The 23,268-nt window shown below is 42.3% G+C and overlaps 2 protein-coding genes and 1 pseudogene across 2 annotated transcripts; 1 reads left to right on the top strand and 2 right to left on the bottom strand.

Moving 5' to 3' along the window:
• Positions 1-3,874: 3,874 nt before the first annotated feature.
• Positions 3,875-4,822, bottom strand: LOC113915219 (annotated as a pseudogene).
• An 11,190-nt stretch (positions 4,823-16,012) lies between these two features.
• Positions 16,013-16,969, top strand: LOC113915144 (olfactory receptor 52D1). The gene has a single exon (XM_027580940.1). It carries the CDS (start codon positions 16,013-16,015, stop codon positions 16,967-16,969), a length of 957 nt encoding a protein of 318 aa, XP_027436741.1.
• Positions 16,970-20,844: 3,875 nt separating this feature from the next.
• LOC113914680 (ubiquilin-3-like) lies at positions 20,845-22,748 on the bottom strand. The gene has a single exon (XM_027580110.1). It carries the CDS (start codon positions 22,555-22,557, stop codon positions 20,917-20,919), a length of 1,641 nt encoding a protein of 546 aa, XP_027435911.1. The 5' UTR covers positions 22,558-22,748; the 3' UTR covers positions 20,845-20,916.
• Positions 22,749-23,268: the final 520 nt, after the last annotated feature.

Here is a 23,268-nt window from a genome sequence, read left to right on the forward strand (position 1 = left end):
CTTTGATTTCATCTTATTTTATTTTAAAGAAAATTTTTGCCTAGTATAACCTCCTTGTTCTGGCTCCCTTCTGCCTATAGAAGTCTTTCTTTTGCACAGGTCCTCAGAGCTCCTTTCTGTTTGCTAGATTGGATACTTCCTGATTTAAATTGGTTTTTGCCATTCTAACTGGTGTAAGGTGGTATCTCAATGTGGTTTTGATTTGACTTTTCCTGACGGCTAAGGATGATGAACATTTTTTCAAGTGTCGGTTAGCCATTTGTATGTCTTCTTCAGAGAAGAAGATAAGAGTTTGTTTCCTATAGTTAAGAGTCTCTTGTGGTTTTCCTCCCTCTCTGTTTTTGTCTTATTTTTCCTTCTCTTCCCTTTGTTCATCTGCTAATACAATATGATTTCACTCATATGCGGAATTTAATTATTAAATGCTTTTTAATCTTCTTGGTAACTTCTCCCTGAAGCCCTCTGTTCTGTTGCTTCTCAGGTCTCTTTTGCAGATGGCAGCAAGGAATTTGTCCTGCTCTTCTCTTGGGGTTGGAATTCCACTTCCTGGATCATATATCTTCTTCTTTTTCATCGTCCATATTTGTTTGCTTGGGTGGGGGGGCTTTCTTCTTCACACTTTATTTAGGAAGATATTTTTATTCAGTTGCATACCACTTTCTCATTTCTATGCAATACCGTTTTACTCTCTTTTCTCTGTAGAGAAACTTTCCTTCAGATTTAAAGGAGCAAGCAAAAATATTTATCACTGAAAGCATATTGTCCACTTATTAAGACAATAACCTCAATATAAATCATATCTGTGACAGAGCCAAGATCATTAAATAGCAACAGTGTTTCAAAAAATATTTCTTTGCCCACGCGCTGGGTTAGGCACAGGGCTAACATTCTATTGAAATTTCTATGGGTCCACCTTCTCTACAGTATATAAGGTCTGAGCAGTATAAATATGCAAGGTATATTTGTGGCACACTTGAAAATTTCAAGTACAATTTATTCTTTATTTACTCTGGTCACATCCATAATTCATATGGTATTTAGACTCTGAACAATATGAAAGTCTTCATGTTAAATTGTTCTTTAATAAAATTATGATCTATTTTAGAGTAAAACATTTTAGGATATGGTAATTCATTGAAATATAAAGAGATAACTGGTATGTAAATAAATACAACTATAATCATTTATTAACGAATTTCTTAACTTTTTGGGGTATGTCTGGTATATTTCAGGCCCTAGGTTAGAGACTGAAGAGTATAAACATGAATAAGATATGGTCCCTGGCCATAAGTTGTTTATAGTCTGGTGGAGGAGACAAATTACCCAAACTAATGGATATGATTAAAGTACATTCCGAGTACGGTGGGGACATAAAGCAAATACAGAACGGTGCTGCTTAGGGTTCAAGAAAAATCTTAGAGAAAATATTATTCAGATTCTGGTTTATATTCATGATGCTTTGACACTAAACACTGAATTTTGTATTTATTCTTGCTGAATCAAAATAAGATGAGTAAATAAACTATGTGTATAATTATATAATTTTTAGAGTAGTTTATTTTATTCACTTTTCAAAATAAACATATGAGGTAGATAAATCAAAGATCGGTGTTCCATTTTACAGATAAGAAAATTAAGACTGAGAGATTCAGTCCACTTACTCAAGAAGTCACCTCTCTGGGGCGCCTGGGTGGCTCAGATGGTTAAGCATCTGCCTTCAGCTCAGATCATGATCCCAGGGTCCTGGGATCGAGTCCCGCATCGGGCTCCCTGCTCCTTGGGAGCCTACTTCTCCCTCTGCTTCTCTCTCTCTCTCCCTCTGTCTCTCATGAATAAATAAATAAAATCTTTAAAAAAAAAAGAAGTCACCTCTCTGGATGGGTTAAGTAACCTTATTGTGATATTTTCACAATATGTACATGCAGTAAATCATCATATTGTGTACCTTGAACTCATACAACATTATATGTCAATTTCAACTATATTTCAATAAGGCTAGAGGAATGAAAAAATAAGGAAAGGTGTCACCTCTAATTCATACTTCTTTCCATAGGGAGAATTATGGGGCAGAGAGGGAAAGGAAATGTTTCCTGACATGAGATTCTGATTTAAGAAAATGTATCATGGAGTGCCAGGGTGGCTCAGTCGGTTAAGTATCCAACTCTTGATCTCAGCTGAGGTCTTGATCTCAGGGTTGTGAGTTCAAACCCCACACTGGGCTCCACGTTGGACATGGAGCCTACTTAAAAAAAAAGAAAATGTATTATTTTCTTCATATGTTCATTCATTAATTTATTCACTTATGATTTTCTTCTCTTATTTATTCATCATTATTTACTCATCCATTTTTTCACTTATTCTTTCATTATTGCTCCAGCATCATCAGCCATTATCTGAATGGAGGGCCTATAGTGTCTGATGTAGACCGGACAAAGTGGTTGACAAAATCGCTGCTTTAAGGAGCTCCGATTCCACGAGGGGAAAGCAGATAGATATAAAAGAGGGAAAGGTCATGGCAGAGAGATAAGCACAGGGCTGTCAATTTCAGTGGAGGTTGGCAGAGCCAAGTGCCTACATATTTCAGGATCTCCCACGTGAAAAGAACGTACCAGGAATCCTAAAGCCTAATTTTGACTACTTAAATATTGTAGCTGTTGGATTAGTCAGGACTTTCCAGAGAAACAGAACCAATAAGATGTGTGTATAAAGAGATTTATTATATTTATTATAAGGAATTGGCTCTCACAATTATAGAGACCCAGAAGTCCAGACCCAGGAGAACTGATGGTACGGTTCCAGTCCAGACTTAAAGACCTGAGAACCAGGAAAACCAATGATTTAAGTTTCAGGCCAAGCCTAAGACCAAAGGCAAGAGAAGACCAATACCCATACTTAGAAACCATCAGACAGAGATTTCTTTCTTTCATACTTGGATTTTTACTTTATTCAGGCATTCAATGGATTGGATGAGGCTACCTATACTGGGTAAGGCAGGATGCTTTACTCAGTTTACCTATTCAGATGCTAATCTCATCCAGAAACACCCTCACAGATACTGACAGAAATAATGTTTAATCAAATATCTAGAAACCTTGTGGCCCATTCAAGTTCATATGTAATATTAATTATCACAGCTGTCAAACTCTAAAACTTCGTTTTTCAAATAGCATTATGGGAAGACCTCTGGCTCCTGGAAACATCAGAAACCAATCACCTGAGCTAAACTTGCGTACTGGTAAAGATGTGATATCTAGGCCACAATTAACCCCTCTTTGCTCTTCGTTTTTTCAGAATTGTGCAGGTCCATAACCAGAAGTCCATGTATCATATCACCAAATATTGTGAAGATAGTTCCCTGCTCCTCCTGAAAATAATCTCACTCTGTAGTGATGTTTGACATTCTTTGGGTTATTCTTTTTTTTTCAAGATTTTATTTATTTATTTAACAGAGAGAGAGACAAAGAGAGAGAGATCACAAGTAGGCAGACAGGCAGACAGAGGGGCAGGAAGAAGCAGGCTCCCTGCTGAGCATGGAGCCCAATGCGGGACTCGAGCCTAGGACACTGGGATCGTGACCTGAGCTGAAGGCAGACGCCCAACCGACTGAGACACCCAGGTGCCCCTCTTTGGGTTATTCTTGAAGAGAGACCATTTTTCTCTTTCTAAAGGGCATTGAAATAGTTGATTTACGGATAAGACCCAAGATGGTCCTGATAGGTGTTGACCCAATACACCAGACTAAATGTTTGATTGCTGATCCTATAACTTAAAGTGTAGTGCTAACATTCTCTGGATTGATCCTCTCCTCCTCTGGTGTCTGAATGGTTATAACTCCAACACCAAATTTTCCAGGGTTTTTAGCTCTACCAGAGACTCAGGACTTAATCCTAAAGAGCATCTTGAGGAGCCTGTGACATATCACCTTTGTCTTGATGGGGTAGATGATAGGATTGAGCATGGGAGGCACAAAGAGGTAGAGAGTAGACATGAGGTTATGGACATCATGGAGCAGGCCAGCACCAAGGCGATGCACAATGGACACCCTCACCATGGGCACATAGAAGATGAGCAAGTTAGTGTGTGGGACGTGCACGTGTTCAGTGTCTTGCTGCGCTCCTCTTGGGAGGCAATGGCGAGCACTGATTGCAAGATTAGTACATAGGAGATGAGTATGAGTGCAGAGTCCAGGCCAAAGGTGAATAACACAATGGACAGCCCATAGTGGCTATTGAAGGAGACATCAGTACACGCCACCTTAATCATATCCACGCGAAGGCAGTAGGCATGGGAGAGGACGTTCTGGGGGAGACAGAAGGGCAGTCTGTGCAGCAGCAGCAGAAAGACTAGGATGAGGGCAAAGCTTCGGAGGACGGTACACAAGCCCATTGCCACAACATGGGCATTAGTGAGCACTGCAGCATAGCGCAGGGGGTTGCAGATGGCCACATAGTGATCGAAACTCATAGCCAGAAGGATGCCAGGCTCTGTCCAAGAGAAGAGGTGGATGAAAAACATTTGGGCCAAGCAGGCATTAAAGGAAATCACCTGGGTGTGAAAGCAGAGGGCAGCCCAGCACAGTCGGCAATGTGGAAAAGGACACTTCCAAATCATTGACTGAAAGGAGAGACAAGAATTAGTACATGGGCTGGTGCAAGCTCTGTTCCTCCTTAACAATGAGGAGGATCAGCGTGTTTCCCACAATGGAGACAGCGTAGAGCAGAAGGAGAGGGAAGGACAGCCGGGATTCCATGGCCTCCATTCCTGGGAAGCCCGTCAGGATAAAGGTGGGAGCATCAGAGGCATTGATTCTGAAGTTAACCATGAGAAGCTGGGGACATTTTTTATAAGCCAATCCAACTTTCTGGAGAAATTATAACTTGTGTCTAAGACTACCATTGTTCCTAGGAAGGAAAAGCAACATAAAGATTTATAAATTGTGATTACACATAGGTTTTATTCCTAAAGTACACTGGAAGGATGAAGAGGAAGTCATGAAATGTTAGCCATTGAAAGAAAAACTTCTTTCTTAGACATCTTTCAGAAAAAAGAGTAGATAGATTAACTGTTCTTCAGGGTAGTTGACGAGCTCTTTAAGTCTCATCAGTAGCCCTCTGGTTGCCTTCCATGTAATCATCATCACAGCTCTCCTCCAAATGCCTAAACTTACATAGCTATGATCTTAGCTACTCCCCAAGAGATGTTCACACTTACATCCATTCTGACATATGAGGAACCAAGTATCCAAAAAAGGGAAGAGAATTAGTCCAGGTTTTCTTGGAAGGCAGTTACATGGCTTGAACTAGATTTCACCAATCCAGTTTCCACTCTGAGGTGCTTGCATGATCCACAGCCTACATTTCACACTGGAAGAGTCCATGCAGGACCCCTAGAAAATCAAAATATCTCAAGAGGCATCGGAGAATACTAATTAAGAGTATGGCACCAGAACATCCTGGGCTTGAGTTCCAGTGACATTAGGTAAATTTCTTAAACTCTCTTCCCTTGTCTCTTTACTTTTAGGATAGGGATAAGAGAGAGTTGCCCTGTGGCTATGGATACAGGCATATGTAAGATAGAAAGAGAGAAACAGAGAGAGGGCAAGAGAGAGAACTTGGACTTGACACAGGTCCTGCCCACAGTAAGCATTATAGAAGCACCGCTATTGTTATTATTTAAAAGTTATTATTTTAAAAAGCATGTTTAGGTAGAAAATAAATAGTACATTGTGCTTTCCAAAAGCACAAAAGCCATTGAATGTATTTATATTAAACTTAAATAACTATTTTTAGAACACTTGTTGTCACATAATAGCTTATGGTACAGACAAGCAGGAGTCAATTGCAAAAGCTTGAGAATTATTAAGAAAGAAAAACTGTGATGCTAAAAACATTCTTTCCATTACCTTATTTTTTCCTGCGTTGTTAAAGAATAGCACTCTTTCCTTTCCGTAACAGACCACTGTTTTCCATCTCAGAGTCTGTCAAAGTTCAATAGGAGGAGAAAATGAGAAACACTTCCTTACACCAGCCCAAACAAGGTTGTGAGGAGGGGTGACAAAGGAGTAATCTATGCATTTGCCATCTTCCTTGTACTGTGGAATTTCAGAAACAACCATTTGGGGAGGGAGCTACATTTAGGAATATTTCATAATGTCCAAAACCCCTTGCATACCCTATGATAAGTGGCTTCACCTGCTAGCTTTGGAATTCAGGTGTTAGAAGTCCTCTACCTCTCATGGCTAGTTCCTAACACTTGAATGAAATTACTCACCACTGAGTAATTTATTATTTTATGTATCTTTGGGAGGAAACTTGCTTTCTCTCTGCCATAAAGCCGGAATTACATCAATGAATAGATTAGAAATCAGAGAGAAATTCCCTGCTAGAGGGATAAGGGTCTGGGACAAAGGTTCAGAGAACTACTGCCGAAGGATGGGGAGGCTGAGCCGCAGCCCTGGACTGGAAGAGGTAGGAGGATGAACCAGATAAGCCCTGGGAACCGTGCACAGTGTAATGAGCTCTCATTAGGACACACAAAGAAACTGAGGAATTTAGAGGAGATGGTCTTAAGGAGATACCATGGGTCACTCCCTTCTTGAGCACCCACTCCTGGATTTCATTTCATCCCATCACATGTTCCACTCTAAGGAAGTCTAAAATTGTCTTAAGTAAAAGCCTGCTGCCGCAGAGGTCAGTTTCAGTACCTCCTTCCTGTCCTAATTAGAGATGTTAGCGTTCAGCTGAGTCTTCTACTCTGTTCCTTGTTTTCTCAGTGTTCATGCAAAGCAGAAAGTGGGCCAGAAGATGAAGACAGACATGATAAAGAGAAAGAGAAGAACTGGAGGGCAGGGAAGAGACAGAGAGAAGTGGATAAAGAATAGAGAGGAAATACTATGGAAATGGGAGAGTCAAGTGAGGGAAGGGGAATGCCAGACCAGAGAAGGAATTTTGGGAAGACAGTAACTAGAATATTAAACATGGAGAGGAAGAAAGAAGAGAAATAAGGCCAAGAACACCTCTTGAGAATACCAAGAACATCACAGGGCGATGCCCCAAGTGTTCCAGGAGGATGGGCTGTGTTTTCCCCAACCTACGCCAAGGCTGTCGAAGACCCTACACATACCACATTTCACAGGAGCTTCCTGTCAGGCTCTGAGCAGTGGAGGGCCTCACTATGGTAAGCCTTTAATATCCCCCAGTCAAACCCTGCTGGGATTAGAGTCCTCACAGAGGAATCCCAGGGGACTCTGTTTGCTGTCTATTCCCATGGGTGATTCAGACCTGTTTGCCAAGGACAAGACAATGCCTCCTCTCCTCTCAGCTCAGCGGGGCTTACCTGTCCCCACACCATGTCTTCATGGCTTCTGATATCCTCTTAAGGATGAGTTTTAAGGCAACTCTAGCAGATGATGAGTGTGAACACCATGGGGCCAGTAAATGGGAAGCTAAGAATATAACTCAGGCTTCCTGATCCTCAGCTCCAAGGTTTCCTTTCCCCAAACCAAGTCCCCACTCCAGGACCCTCTTCTTAGGGGACTATCAGAAGCCAGAATGTAAGGCTGACTTGGGTCATAGGTGATAGAAATGCAATAATCATCAATGATACTGAGTGTTTACAATGTTCCCTAAACTCCATCAAGAACTTTATGAGCCTTATCTCTTTCTACTCTAACAATCACACTTAGAAAGAAATATTCACTTCTTTTTTTTTTTTTTTAAGATTTTATTTATTTTCTTTTTGACAGAGAGAGAAAGAGAGAGCACAAGCAGGGGGAGCGGCAGGCGGAGCGCTGAGCAGGGAGCCCGACACAGGATTCTTTCCCAGGATGCTGGGATCATGGCCCGAGCCGAAGGCAGACGCTTAAGCAGCTGAGCCACCCAGGAGCCAGAAATATTTACTTCCCATTTTACAGATGAGAAAAATGAGTGCACGAGGGGTTAAATTAGGTCCAAAGTTATAATACCACTGAGTAGCAGGGCTGCATCCAAACATAGACTGTTCATTTATTCACTTAACATTTTCAGAAAACTTAATATTAAGATTTTTATCCAGCAGTGACCCCGGAACATGCATCATATACCTGTTAATCACTATCATCTTTATCTTTTTCCCGTTTAGCCTTTCTTTCATATTTGATTATCTTTCTTATCTTTGCCTTTCTCTGTCCAACCTCCCTCAAAAACAACTAGAGAACACAGAAGGACAAAAAAAGGATAAAATAAATGAAAACTGTTCTCTCTCATCCTATGACTGTTAACATTTTACTTTCCCATAAAGCCACTAGCAACTATCTGGGAGACAAACCTGAACCCTTCCTCAGTACCCCTAACCAAAGGGCTTGCATCTGCTTTAGGTATGGTGTCACATCTATGGTGTCGCATAAACAGCTGGGTCCCAGGCAGTTGAACTTTTTTTTTTTTAAGTTTCAAAGATTACATGGTTTTATGATTTCCTTTTTGAAAGTTTGCTATTACCATATAATGCACACCCTGTAAAATTCAGTTTTTAAGTGTACAAGTCAGTGATCTTTAATGTATTTAAAAAATTGTGCAGTCATTACAAATACCTAAGTGCAGAATGTTTTCATCATTCCAAGAAGCTTCATCACCACTAAAAGTCACTGCCCCTTCTCATTTACCCTAGCCCCCTGCGACAACTCATCCACTTTCTGTTGCTTTGGACTTGACTATTTCTGAACATTTCATCTAAATGTAATAAAATGTGCTGCTGATTGTGTCTGGCTTCTTTTACTTAGCATGTTTTCAAGGTTCATTATGTATCAGTGCTTCATTTCTGATATAATTTCCCTTTGTATACATAGACCCCATTTCATCTATTGGTCACTTGATGGGTATTTGAATTGTTCTAATATTGGGGCTACAAGTAATGCTTCTTTGAATATTAATGTATAAGCTTTTGTGTGGACATATGTCCTCAGTTCTTTAGAGTATATACCCAGGAGTAAAATTACTGAGTCATTTGGTAACTCTATGTTCAACTGTTTGAAGAAAACCCAAATGGTTTTCCAAAGTGGCTTCATCAATTTACATTTCACCAGCAATGTTTGAGGATTTTGATCACTCCACATCTTTGCTAATATTTCTTATTTTCTGTTTTGTTTTCCTAATATGTGTGCAATGGTATTGCATAGTGATCTTGATTTGCATTTGTCAAATGACTGATTAAACTGAATATCTTTTCATGTGCTTATTGGCTCTTTGTATGTCTGTTTTTTGCAGAAATGTCTATTCAAATCATGGTTCATTTGACTTTTTGTTGTTGAGTTGTAAGAGATTGTTATATATTTTGCATATGAAACTATTGTCAGATACATGATTGGCAAATATTTTCTCCCATTTTGTGGGTTGTCTTTCCACTTTCATGACACTGTCCTTAGAAGCACAAAAGATTTGTTTTTTATTAAGTCCAATTAATCTATATCTTTCTTTGGTTGCTTGTGCTTTTGGTGTGATACCAAAACAACCACTGTCTAATACACCTAAGTTTTCTTCTAAAGGTGTTATAGGTTTACACCTTACATTTAGATTTTTTATCTATTTTGAGTTAATTTTTTAAATTTTCTTTTTTTTAAGATTTTTTTATTTATTTGAAAGAGATAGTGAGAGAGAAAGCACGAGCATGGGGGAGAGGGAGAAGCAGGCTCCCCACTGAGAAGGAGCCTGACATGGGGCTCGATCCCAGGACCCTGGGACCATGACCCGAGCCAAAGGCAAATACTTAACTGACTGAGCCACCCAGGAGCCCCAGTTTTTTGTTTTTTTTTTTATTTTGAGTCAATTTTTGTATATAAGTTGAGAGACGGGTCCCATTTCAGTCTTTTTCATGTGGATATCCAATTATCCCAGGAACATTTGTTGAAAAGATTATATTTACCCATTAAACAGACTTAATACAATTGTTGAAAATCCATTGACCATGGATGTATGGGTTTACTTGTAAACTGTTCATTCTTTTTAATTAGCATATGTTTACCCCTTACATTAGTACCATACTTTCTTGATTAACCTAGATTTGTAATAGAGAGAGCAGACAGCATGGGAATCTGAGACACTGTTTCCAGTCAGTAACAGGACTTTGGAGAGTGCTCAGGCATGGACAATAAGAACCGAAAGGGGTCTTCTGATTTCACTGAGAAAGGACAGGCAAAGGCCCACTATTTTCTTCCCCCTGCTTTCTTAGTAAGGGCACTGACATTATTAGCCATGGCCTGAACATTTCTGTACATCGTTAACTATTTTGTCTCAACTGTGTTGTCTGATTAGTTGTCACATCTTGTAACATTTCTTCCAATTGTTTTGCCATTTCATTGATACCATATCTGCCCAAGAGTAGACCTTCAACATCTGAATTCCCAAAACAGACTTCTTTTGGCCCCTGGACCAAATCTGCCAGCACTCAGCCATTCCTTCCCTCCACTGGCAGAGTGATAGCCCGGTGATGTGTATTAAGGAGGGCGCGTATTGCATGGAGCACTGGGTGTTATATGCAAACAATGAATCATGGATCACCACACCAAAAACTAATGATGTACTGTATGGTGACTAACAACATAATAAAAAAAAATTAAAATAAAAAAAAAAAACCCAAATCTTCCTACTTTAGTGCTTCAAAACAGATCTCACTTGGTTTAAAAGCTAAACAATGACAGGAGCATGCATACTTCTTTAGGTGTTGGTCTTAACTCATCTCTCTACTTCTTCTGACCTATTATCCTTTTAGCTGGAACATCCAATCCCTTCTGTTCTTCAAGTCTTATAAGGAGAAGTGCACTTTCTACAGCTTGGGGAAAGTGGATACACGGTGACCTACTAATGGACATGCTCATGGGCCACCCCCTCTTCTCACTGTCTCTTCTTTCTTGTTCCTCGTTAACTCCATAATGGACTATATTTTAGTAATGTCACACCACAAAACTGTGCTTCCAAGGTCACCGCTGACCTCAGCATTACCGGATACAATGGACTCTCAGTCCAGAGACTGATACAGTTGACTTCACTTCTTTCTTGATTTTTTTTTCTCCTTTCTTGGACCAGTAATGTCACTCTTTCAGGTCTTCCACCTATCTCGGTGCCTCTCTTCAGTTTCCTTTACAAATGGCTCTCCCTCCATTCTCTCCTAAACATTAACATTGTCTATGGTTCTTTGCTAAGCTAGCTTCGGTTTTGACTCTACGTACTCTCTCTGAATGACCTTGGAAGAAAAATTAGATTTTCACTATCTTTGAAACACACCAATCAACACATCTGTATATCCTGCCCTAACTTATTTCTTATTTTCCAACTAACTACTTGGCACTTTTAACCGGCTGTTTCTTAGGAACTTTAAAATCAAATGTCCAAAATATGAATATAAACTTTTTTTCTTCTTAGATTCCTCTTCTCAGTGAGTGGCATGACTTTGGTAGCTGAGGCTGAAACCTAACTATCATTCCACACATCTTTTGTCTCATGCATTCTTCATATCTATTTAAGTAGTCACCAAATTCTAAATATTCTACCTGTTTAGTGTAAGTGGTGCAGCAATTCTAAGAGAGCAGTGGATGTTTGAGATGGCAGTTAAGGGGAATGACAGAGAAAATTAACTGTATCAAATAGAATAATTGCTTGGTAAAGCTGAAGTATGAGGCTGCAAATTTACATTGTGTTAATTCGCGGATATTTGTGATTTTTTTTGTAGAGTATTAAGCGGTCCTAGGGCTACCATCAGAAAGCTAGATGATAAGATTGGTCCAGGTTAGATACCAAGGAGCTAGTTTGATGAAAGAACAAAGCCTAAATCGCCAGAAAACCACCTCTGATAGAAAGAGATCAGTTTTTATGATATTGATTTTAGCTTTCTTAAGATTATGATTATACACTTAGCTATAAAAATTCAGTCATCTGAAAAAAAAACATTTAAAATTCAATTTCGTGCTTTCTCATGTTCTTCTCTGTTTCCTAAGCAACATGTAGAGGGATAATTTTAATAACTGACTCAGAGCAAGCCACTTTATTAATTGCATGACCACATATCAGCTAGGGTTTGCTTTCCCTGCCTTATACATACTTATTTTAAGACTAATAGGTGGTTTTAGATTATAGTATTTTGGCAGTATCTGAAAGTTCAAAAAATCAAATATATTGTTAGGCTCTGCCAATAGGAGCCATTGAATACAGACTGGAAGCTAAAAGAAGGGATTTACTTTTCCTGTTAGCTTTCTGCTTCTGTCATTGTCACCCAAGCAACTATTTTATCCTTGGCAACAGCAGTTGATTCTTATAAAAGCATCTGGTTCCAGTTTGTGGTGTTTATTCCACCACCCTTACCTCCATACAACTCACATACAACCAGCGCCAGCTCCTGGTAGCCCATTCTTGAAGGTCTGGGCCCCAGCTCTGTGAGCACTCTCTGTTAAGCTTCTACAAGCACAATCTCCTTTCTCACGGCAGAAATTGATTACAGCTCTTACTGAATCTCTGTTAAGTCAGTGTGCCAGACACTTCAAACTCCTTCTACTCGTAGCTATTGATTTAAAAACAAGAGTTTCCAGAACTTAGTTTTATAAAAATTAAATGGAGATAACTAAGGGTGAACCTTGTCTCATACTATCACTATTTTTGAATATATAAATTCATTGAAGGAATAATAAGAAAACCCCATCTATCTTATGAAAAACTTTGTATTAAAATAGGTTTATGTGTAATAATTTATGAAATTAAAGCTTATTTTTATTGCTTGTATAATGTGTACTTAAAATAATTGTAATTGTAGAACATTTCAACACGCAGAGCCTAATGATTGAAGAAAATAAAATAAATAGTTCTAATTTGCATATAAATTTCTATTGCAGACAAGGAAGGAAGAGTGATCATCACAAGATTTTTAAGCACAAAAATTACTATGCAGGAAAATGGACCAACTTTAAGGAGACAAACAATAATGTTGAAATTTATGACAGCTACAGGGGAGCCTGGGTGGCTCAGTAAGTTAAACGTTCGATTCTTGATTTCAGCTCAGGTCATGATCTTAGGGTCATGAGACTGAGCCCCACATCGGACTCCATGCTTAGCGTGCAGTCTGCTTTGGATTCTCTCTCCCTCTCCCTCTGCCCCACCCCCCCATCCCCACTGATGCTCTCTCTCTCTAAAAAAAGAAAAATATAATAGTTATGGAAAGCTTGTCCATGTATTTTTAAATGGATAATAAATGAGGGGAAGAAAATTTCCAGGCTGTTTACATTCCATAGGATACTCTTAAAAGACTGATGTGGTATTTTTATCTTAAAAACATCAATATTCACACTATACTGTACATTTTATCTTTTTCTAATATTTAAACAGTAAATGATAATTTTTTGATGTCAACTTAACATTTTTGAGGGAGTATATACTATTGCAAAATTCTTTTGGAAAGTACCAAGGCAAAAATTTTTGAAAACCAACAGTTTGTACTAACATGGGAGGAGGGGCGCCTGGGTGGCTCAGTAAGGTTGAGTGTCTGACTCTTGGTTTCAGCTCAGGATGTGATCTCAGAGTCATGAGATTGAGCCCCTTGTGGGGCTCCTTGCTCAGCATGGAGTCTGTTTGAGATTCTCTCTCCCTCTCCCTCTGCCCTTCCCCCACTTTCTTGTGTATGCTCATTCTCTCTCTCAAATAAATAAATAAATCTTAAAAAAAGAAAAACGTGAGAGAAGACAAGCATGAACAAGGGAAAAGAGTGCAGAACTCTGAAGGCTTTGATGGAAGGAATCCTTAGTGCAAAGGCTTGATAGATGGATAATGTCAAAGGATCTGAGTGCATCTGGCTAGAGAACTGATGGCCTCACTCCTAGGGTGAGCTCTGTGAGTGTGAAACCTGCACAGTGGCATAATGCCTATGCTCAGAAGGATCCTGTATTTGACTTAGTATTCTGCTGCCACGTTCTTAAAATTCTTCATAACTTATTTTTGAACTTATGAAGGCTAATGGGACAATGGAGCCTGGGCCTCTCCACCACCATTTCTTACCACCGTATTTACCAATAGCATTCATGATAACATGTATACACAGAATACCATGGGTCACTATACGTGGAAATTCAGAGAGATACCACAGTTAACAGGGAAAACAGAGAAAAAGAAGAAAAGGAAAGAAAGGGGAAAGGAAGAGAAGAGAAACATAAAACTTAATAGATTTTATTTCCACTTTCCTTGAAAATTCCCTATGGAAAATGTTCTTTCCTCATGTCTTTCTCTTTTTTCAACCCCTCTCTATTGTCCCCCTAAGAATGAGCATCATGGATCAAGTCTCTAGAGCCAACAGCCTTGGGTTTTCATAATTGAGCATCAGAGAGAGTCAATAAATAACCTCACTTATCAAACCCCTTGACCAGAGGAGGCTGGAACTCAGAACTAAGCTAAAGATACTCAATGAGCTCACAAAAGTGAGGACAGATCAGACTTTTGAACTCAGATTCCACACTCAGACCCGATCATTCTCCAAATCACATCCACCCATCCTGCACAAGAACACAGCTTTCACATCCCTGAAGAAACCACTGCATTCAGGCACATATCACCTGCACAGGCTGTCGCTCTACCCTGTACTCCCCACACAGTGCCATGCTCACAGGTGACACCCATCACAGAGCTCCAGCCTCAACATGCTCAACTTATGAACACATGTCACTTGACACAGGTATGTTTTTGAAATCAGATTACAGAAAAAAAAATATGTGCCAAGAAAGAACTCAGAGTTCAATTATTAAAGTCTAGTTCTCCAAGTCATCATAGTGACCCAGAGCCAAGGCCCAGTGGGATGAATTTGGAAGGATGCTCCCATTCCACCCAGAGTGTTGCTCCAGCTCAGTGTCTTTTTCACATTGCTCTCCTAGAAAACAGCCTTGTTTGGACCTAGGCTTTCTGGTACCCACATAGAGTGGCAGAGTAGCTCACAAAGTGGTAAATTCCTTATAGTAATCTTTGGAAATCTTCCTTTGCCGGCAAGAATAGGCTGGGAAGGGAGAACAGGCGAAGGTGGTAGTGACTCCAGTTCTCCACTCCACCACCCACGATTTTTTCCTCCAGTGGCCTGGGCCATCACTGGAAGTCCCCAGGCAAATGAAAAGGGCTTTCACTAGTATCTGTCTCTTTGAAGTCCAGATAAGGAGTAAAGTGATTGCAGCATTAGATACTGATATTAGAGTATCAGGCAAGGAAAAAAATTCAAGTATTGGGGCCATATAAGTGAGGCTAAGTAAGGTGAAAACACCAAACTTTGAATCTGGAGACCTGAGATGTAATTTCAGTCTGACAGTAACACGCTATGTGATCTGGATTGCATTAGTTTATTTTTCTGAACTTGGATCTCCCCTTGGTAAAGCAGACATAGAATAATTATAATAGTCTATAGCACTCCAAAATGTGGCTACAGGAAAAAGAGCTTGCGCAAATGGGGAAGACACTATTTTTGGTGCACAGACATATTAATCCCATATACTTAACTCTTTCTTACCTACCCAAAATCATGAGATAAAGAAGCTGGGTGCTGTCATTTCCAACTTATAAATGAGAAAGTTGAGTCTGAAAAGTATTTTGGAACTTGTCCAATGCTAAACAATGAATAGGTAGAAAAGCGGTGACTGGGATTCCAGACTCACTCTTCTTCCTACTTGGAGACTGTCCAGAGAAGGGAAACGATTTTTCTCAAGGTTCTGCAAAGTTTCTGTGACAGATTAGGACTGACGTTTAGAAGTCCAGTTATCCTACAAAGGATTCTGTTAGGCATAGCTGGCACTTGGAATGTGGAAATCAAAACATGAATTTTGACTATAGAAAATAGATGGAAAAAATGGATTATATGTGATAGAGTATTTTAAGATTTGGAACAAGTTAAAAACAATATGTGTTTTTCTCAGCCTAAACAAGATTGTTTCACAGAAGGGGCATCACTTTATGTGAATGAACCAAGGACCTGATGCGACAGGGCAGTCCTACCATCACCCCTTGGGTAGAGCCCTTTATTTCCATGCAGAATGCCAGCTTCCAACCTCAGCGATGACAGTCTGCCAGCCACTCTGTTCCTGACAGGGGTCCCAGGGCTGGAGAGGGCCCACATCTGTATTGCCACCCCCTTCTGTGCCATGTATCTGGTAGCTCTGGCTGGGAATGCTGCCCTCATCCTGGTCACTGTGACAGACGATGCCCTTCATGCACCCATGTACCTCTTCCTGTGCCTTCTCTCACTCACTGACCTGGCTCTCAGCTCCACCACTGTGCCTAAAATGCTGAGCATTTTGTGGCTCCATGCTGGTGAGATTACCTTTGGGGGGTGCCTGGCACAGATGTTTTGTGTCCATTCTATCTATGCTCTGGAGTCCTCGGTTCTTCTTGCCATGGCCTTGGATCGTTATGTGGCTATCTGCAACCCACTGAGATATACAATCATCCTCACCCATAGCATCATAGGCAGAACTGGCCTTGCTGGTGTACTCCAGAGTATAGCTGTGGTCTCTCTATTCATCTTTTTGCTGAGGCGACTGCCTTACTGTGATCACCATATCATGGCACCCACATACTGTGAGCATATGGGCATTGCTTACCTGGCCCGTGCCAACATCACTGTCAATATTGTCTATGGGCTGACTGTGGCTCTGCTGGCCATGGGTCTGGATTGCATCTTCATTGCCATTTCCTATGGCTTTATCCTCTATGCTGTCTTCTGCCTGCCATCTCAAGATGCCAGGCACAAGGCTCTGAGTACCTGTGGCTCCCCCCTCGGAGTCATCCTGGTCTTCTACATTCCTGCCTTCTTCTCCTTCCTCACCCACCGCTTTGGCCAGAACCAAGTCCCCAAGAGTGTGCACATCTTTCTGGCGAACCTCTACGTGCTGGTGCCTCCTGTGCTCAACCCAATCATCTATGGGGCTAGGACCAAGGAGATTCAGAGGCGACTTCTGAGACTGCTTCACTTGTGGAAATTTTTAATATGAAATTTGAGCACAGTTTGGAGATAAGGAAAATAAATGGGTATGGTAGCTGTCTAGATGCATTTACATGGATGGAGACCTCTGATATGACAGAAATGTGTTTACAGGAGAGGAAGCCCTGGAAGGAAAGAGAAGGTCAGATGAATTGGAGGTATCAAAAATCATATTGAACATACCATGTTCCTGAGGCTCCTGGAGTGGCTCTGAAGAGCTCAGAAAGATGGTAGTATTTTTATTCTTGAGAATACTTCACAAATAGGAATAAGCATGCTTTGGAGAAATCTCAGTACCTATGATATGCCAGGTAGAATACACCTAACATTTTTTTCTTTTGCTGCAAATGTTTCTGAGACTTACTAAAGATCAAGTCAATTCCTCTTAAATCAGTCTGGGCTTCACAGTGGGAATATTCTTCTGCAAGTCGAAGTTAAAAAAAAAAATGAACATTTGAGGTAAATTTAATCTGATTTCCAATGCTTTGGGCAGTGATGAAGGGCACAATGTCTAAAGTTAGAGTACCTGGGTTTGGGCCCTGGTTCCTCTGCATACTAGTTTTGTAGCCTTGAGCACGTTGCTTAATCTTCCTATGTCTCAGTTTGGCCAACTGTCAAATGGATAAATGTTAGTATCTGACCTTTTTTTTAAATCTATTACTCTTAATGCTGTCTCTAGGAATAAGTAAGTTAATGAATGTAGAAAACTCAAGATAGTGGCTAACATGTAAAATGATCAATAAATAAATACGAGAATGTTATGTAAAGTCTGAAAATTATTAGCCAACTCATAACTTATTTAGGACTGTTTTTTCATTATGTTATTTCACAGGGTCATGATAACTATGTTATATAACATCTCTAAAATATTTAGATTGTGCTTGGGATATGAATAGTGCTCATTAAAACTGTATTTTCTCCCATTCCTCCTCTGGTCTTCCATTCAGAAGTCCCTTTCCTTTTTGCTATAAAATTATCCCTGCTTTAGAATTCAGGGATTCCTGTTCAAAATCCAAATTGTCTTTTTTAATAACCCTCCTTTGCCCTAGTGACCTCGGTTCTAAAATACACAAATAAGTCCCCAGTTACTGCTCCCAATAATTCAAAATGTGATTATTGTCTGCAATTTAAATTAAGAGCCTGTGATTCAGAGAGGTTAATATTCCTAAGGTTATGCATCTATATGGGCCATAGCTCATGCATTATCCAGTATGTGATATGTGTGAGGATGCCAACCTGCAGGAACACACAGCAACAAAAGTGAAGACCCTTTGTTTCTTGAGGTAGTAAATGGTAAAGAGACCCAGGAGTGCAATGATTTCAGGAACAGAGAAAAATATGTAAAGAGAAGCTGAAGGTGGGAATGAGTAAGGGAACTGCCGTTCTGCTCTTGAAATGCTTCTCTGTGGGCCTTATGCCTGCTCCCCCTAAGATCCTGGCTTCATTTAATCAAAAGGTCCCCCTCACAAGGCAACTGCTCACCATTCACACTAATTACCTGCCATGAAACTCACATTTTTCCCGGAAGAAAGTGGGGGTCAGTAACCCAGGAAGTTAGTACCAAAGGCAGGGCCAGGATTCAGAACTCTGGGCTCCCCTAGTAATATTTAAAATGCACCCATCTCTGGACTAGATTTTTCAGGACCATAGAGCTATAAGGGACTTGATGGACTGGTAAGGAAATTCAGGTTCATGAGTGGGCAAATGATGTGTCTGATATTAGGCCACAAGTCCCATAGTTTGCAGCCTAGTTCCTCCCTCATCTCGCCCACAAATTCACCAACCATCCGTCATAACTTGGGCTATCCTCCTCTTCTAGCTATGTCTGTGGCCTCAGAAGAGCTCAAAGAGAAAGGTCAAAAAGTGTAGAGCAGAGACTAGAAGAGAAGGAGGGGTGCAGGATCACACAGCTGCTGACACCACGGCACAGGGGTCTAGCTGCGGCCTATACTCAGGACTGATACCTTGCGGATACAGCACAGGGCGGTTCTTCCCCATGGTTTCCCCTTATTGACCAAACTCCAAGTTTCACAGACCATAGATAACAGACAGATGGAGGATTCTGCTGCTGTGACGACAGGCTCCACTCCCTAAAGTTCTCGTTTGAGCTCTTTTATCATCCTGAAGCTAAAATGCAATAGTTCCTAGAAGGGGAGGGTGATGTGTAGAAGCCATTAGGCCTTCCAGAAGACTGGAGGTGGCAGTTCTAGTCCATAGGAAGACTATTAACATTATTGCCAAGATCTCCCCTCTGACTCAGCTGTCTGGCTACTGGAGCGCATGCAGTAAAGGAGAAAGCATGCTTCTAGGAGCCCAGGAGACTGCCCTGCCTATCGCACCCGCTTCATCCCCAGACTCCCACTCTTCCCTGGGACCCAATGTGCATCACTAATCTCAGAAATTCAGACCAAGATCCCGGTGCCACAGGGAAGTGAAAAGTAAACTGTATCGGGATCATTGATGGGTCATGTGGCCCCAGAGATATTTTATGCCAAGTCCCTGACTGCCACAATCTTCAGGTCTCTAGGTTCATGCAGTGTCACAAAACAATTAAGTCACAGTGTGTAGCTCAGAGATGTCCATCCTCCCCAGCCCCCAGGAAACATGAGATTCAGTAGTTTTTCAGCCCAGAGTCATTTGGCCCCTGGGGCTAGCTCTGAATCTACAGTCCCTGGTTTCCCCAAAGTAACACCCCCAACATGCTTCCCACCTCTCTCTTTCATCAGATAGTGTCCTGCTGCACGGTTTCACGGGGCCCCTGGTCCTCTGGGGCACACCTCATATGCCTACACTGTGAATCACCTCATTGACTGATCAGAGTTTACAGAAGAGAATGGGTGGATTAGGAAAGTATTAGAGACTCTCACCAAGACACAGGGACCCTAGAATATAGAGTAGGAATGGAGCCTGGGGAAAGATGTTGAGCTATATCTGGCCATGCTGAGCCAGAGGTTCCTCTGTGACACCCAGGAGAAGGCTGGTAGGCCTTAGAAAGTACAAATAGACATCTCCTTCAGAGATGAAGGAACCATGAACACAAAAGTAAGAGCCACAGCCACGGACATGGTCAAACTCCCTGAAAGATAAAGAATCAGTGTAGCATACTCTCAGGAAGCACCACTCTATAAAAACAAAACAAAACAAAAAATGGATAAGAAAATGGATTAAATAAAGCAGCTTAAAGAAAGATGGGTCAGTATATCAGATTTTGTACAAAAGAAAAAAAAATGAGAAGATGAGGCATGAGGAGGTTTTGAGAAAGCTTCTACACTATCCTGGGGGTAAGTGTCTGGCTGCAGAGGATGGGGAGACGTGGCCACTCTGGAGAAATTCAGAGACGAAAGGAGAGAGAATTTCGGTGGCTGATAGGGCAGCAGAGTCAAGCACTTTACAGTGTAAAGGGAAGAAACCTGCCCAGGAGGAGAGGATGGGGTTTCAGAAGTGGTGGGAGTTCACCTCACAAAGCAGGATCCTGACACAGGCAGGTAAGAGAGAAAGAGCCCGAGCTGAGAGGGAGGTTGGACGGGCTTTCTGTAATACGGAGAGACTGGGCATGAAGACGGAGATACTTGGTGAAAGAGGGAGTGGCTTCCGGGGGGAACAAAAGCCAGGATTCCTTCAGAGTCGCCCTGGAGTTGGAGCATATGTGGTTTGTGATGATGATGACAATGTTGGTGGGGAACTAGATTGCTGAAAACACTCAGGACGTTCCCACCTCACGTTCACATTTGGAAAACACTCCGAGATTAGGGGTGTGAGAATAAGAGCAGCCTGGACCCAGGACCCTGTAACACGATCAATCTCTCCCCCAAACAACATTCTCTTCACCCACCTACCCCCAAATTGACATCACACACGAGATCCAAGCAATCTTTTTAATGTAGAACAAGCTTGGGCAGTGAGGGAGGGAGCTGTTCAAGTGTGCGCACGAGCTGAGTAAGAGGAGTTCAAAATATGCTACTTCCCCTCCCCTCCCCTTCCCCTTCCTCTCCCTCCCTCTCCATGCGGCCATGTGCTGTGGGCATCAGTGGGAGGGACCTGGGCCTCTGGTACCCCCAACAGCCTCTCAATGGCAGCATGAATGTTTCCCCCTGTGGCCATGAGGGCCTGTAGATTGGCATCACAATTAGCAAAACCCATGGCCTTTAGATGCTCCAGTTCTTGCTGGTAGCAGCCTTCAGTGAGGGGGGATAAGGGTAATGAGGATTGTGTGGCCTGGGAGCAGGTATTGGCCAATGCGTGGAGAAGCTGAAGAACAGCCAAGGTGGGTTGCACCAAGTCTGCTCTCTGACCCTGCCCTCCACCCCTGGTTTCAGGGGGTTCTCTAGTCCCAGGTGGCCTACCTGGCCCCCATAAACAAGGTCCCAGCCCAGGCACCTCCTTGGACAGTATCTGCAGGCCCTTTTCTATCTGTATCAATGCCTGCAGTGCTCGTGGATTGGTCAGGATGGGAAGGAGTGGCATATGATGTCGCAGGGGGCTTCCAGTTGCCAACTGGTGTAGCAGAGCTGGATTCTGCTGCAGGACATGCAAGGCTCTACGCAAGGCAGAGGGCGAGGGTCTCAGCTGACTGGTTAGAGTGGCTCTCCCTACAGGCTGCTGGTTCTCCTGGGAGAGAAGATCCGGGCCTGAGTTTACATCTGGCATACCAGTCCCACATTCTGAATTGGCCTGATTTGAGGCCGCGCACCTGGTGTGGGTAACTTCTCCTGCCCTGACCTTCTGTGCCAATGTCCTGGCCGGTGCCAAGGCTGCGGGGATGGCTGTGGTAGTGTTAGTATTGATGTTAGCACTGGCCTCCTCTTTGCAAAGCTCTGAACCTGGATTGTGGCCTTTGGAGGCAGCCCGTGGGGCCAGAGTGAAGAGCATGAGCTGCTGGGTATCAGAGCAGACTGGATGCATAGCATTGTCACCACCCGGCACTGCCTTCAACGCCTCTAACCCCTGCTTATCTGCCTGCAGGAGCTCCTGTTGCTGGGCTGGTTTCTGCAAGGTTTCCAGAGCCTTAAGAGCTGGCTCGGATTTCTGTACTGGCCTTGAGGATTCAGGAGCATGGCTGGCACTGGGTGGTTTCTCATTCACCAGGCCTTGAACCACAGGGTTTTCCAAGAACTGCACCACCAATTCAGGCGCGACCATTAAGAGTTGAGCCAGCTGGCCAAGAAAGTCAGCCAGATCAGGTGAGCTCCAGACCAGCCGGCACAGCCTGGTCAGCATCCTGGCGCTCTCTGAGGTGGAGGGTTCAGAGTGATGCATGCAGCGACCAGTGGGGTCTGACAGAGTTCCGGGACCAGGCGGAGGTCTTTTCAGATGGGTCCTCACCACCAAGTGGACCGTAGTACCATCAAGGATGCCACGCTGGCTCAGGATGTCTTGATCCCGGAGGATCTTTCCAGTGAAGATGAGCACCAATCGGTCGGTGTCACAGTGAAGGCGTTTGGAGATCTGTTTCTTAAAGTGGTGGACACTGCTATTTTCTGCCAGCATAAATTCCTGGCAGTCCTGTGGGGTCTTCACAGACACTCTGATAATGCGTGATGACATCTCCCTACCAGACACCAGCCGGCTGTCCCTTGCTTCTTCCCTAGCCCGAACCATATTTCCTCAAGAGCAGAATGCAGGACAACCAGAGGACCTGTAGAAGCCCAGGTGCAGCAGTAAGCACACCTGGGTGCAGGGACCAGTAGGTGTTGAGGGAGGTCCACTCACACACGGCCTCCGGACACCACTTCCTAATGTAGCCTGAGGTCACCCAGCTCCATAGAGGTGTTGGCTGTCCTTCGCCAAGGCCAGCCTTAAGGGATATGATGTCAGTGATGAGGTCACAGTTGAAAAGTAGACCTGTATGGGGGAAGGGCAGAGGTCTCTTCTACCTGCCCGAGGTAGGCTCTCTTTACAATCTGACTTAAAGAGCAATAGAAAAAAATTAAATGTTTCTGTCTAGAAACCTGTTGTGCCCAGCCTATTTCACTTTTGAAAATCATACCACCTGAGATTGGTAAACAAATATAGCTAAGTAGGAAAGGTACTGGTCTGAGAACTGGCTTAGGAAGTGCTCGTTCTAGTCACCTGTCTTCCACTAAATGGCTGTATACTGACCATGGCCCAGTTCCCCTAAGGTCACAAATTCCCTTGTTTCTATATGAACAGAATGAAGATGTGTACAGTTAGTCCATCCAACCTCAGTGGGGGCTTGAGGGCAGCTTGTGTCTCCAAGGCTCACCGGGCTAAGTAACTTACTGAAGCAGTTCTAAGAAAAACAACATCATGTTCCCCAAGAACTTCTGTTGTAAGTAGTTCTCAGAGACA

The sequence above is a fragment of the Zalophus californianus genome, chromosome 11, assembly GCF_009762305.2.
Source record: "Zalophus californianus isolate mZalCal1 chromosome 11, mZalCal1.pri.v2, whole genome shotgun sequence".
Taxonomy (NCBI): Eukaryota; Metazoa; Chordata; class Mammalia; order Carnivora; family Otariidae; genus Zalophus; species Zalophus californianus.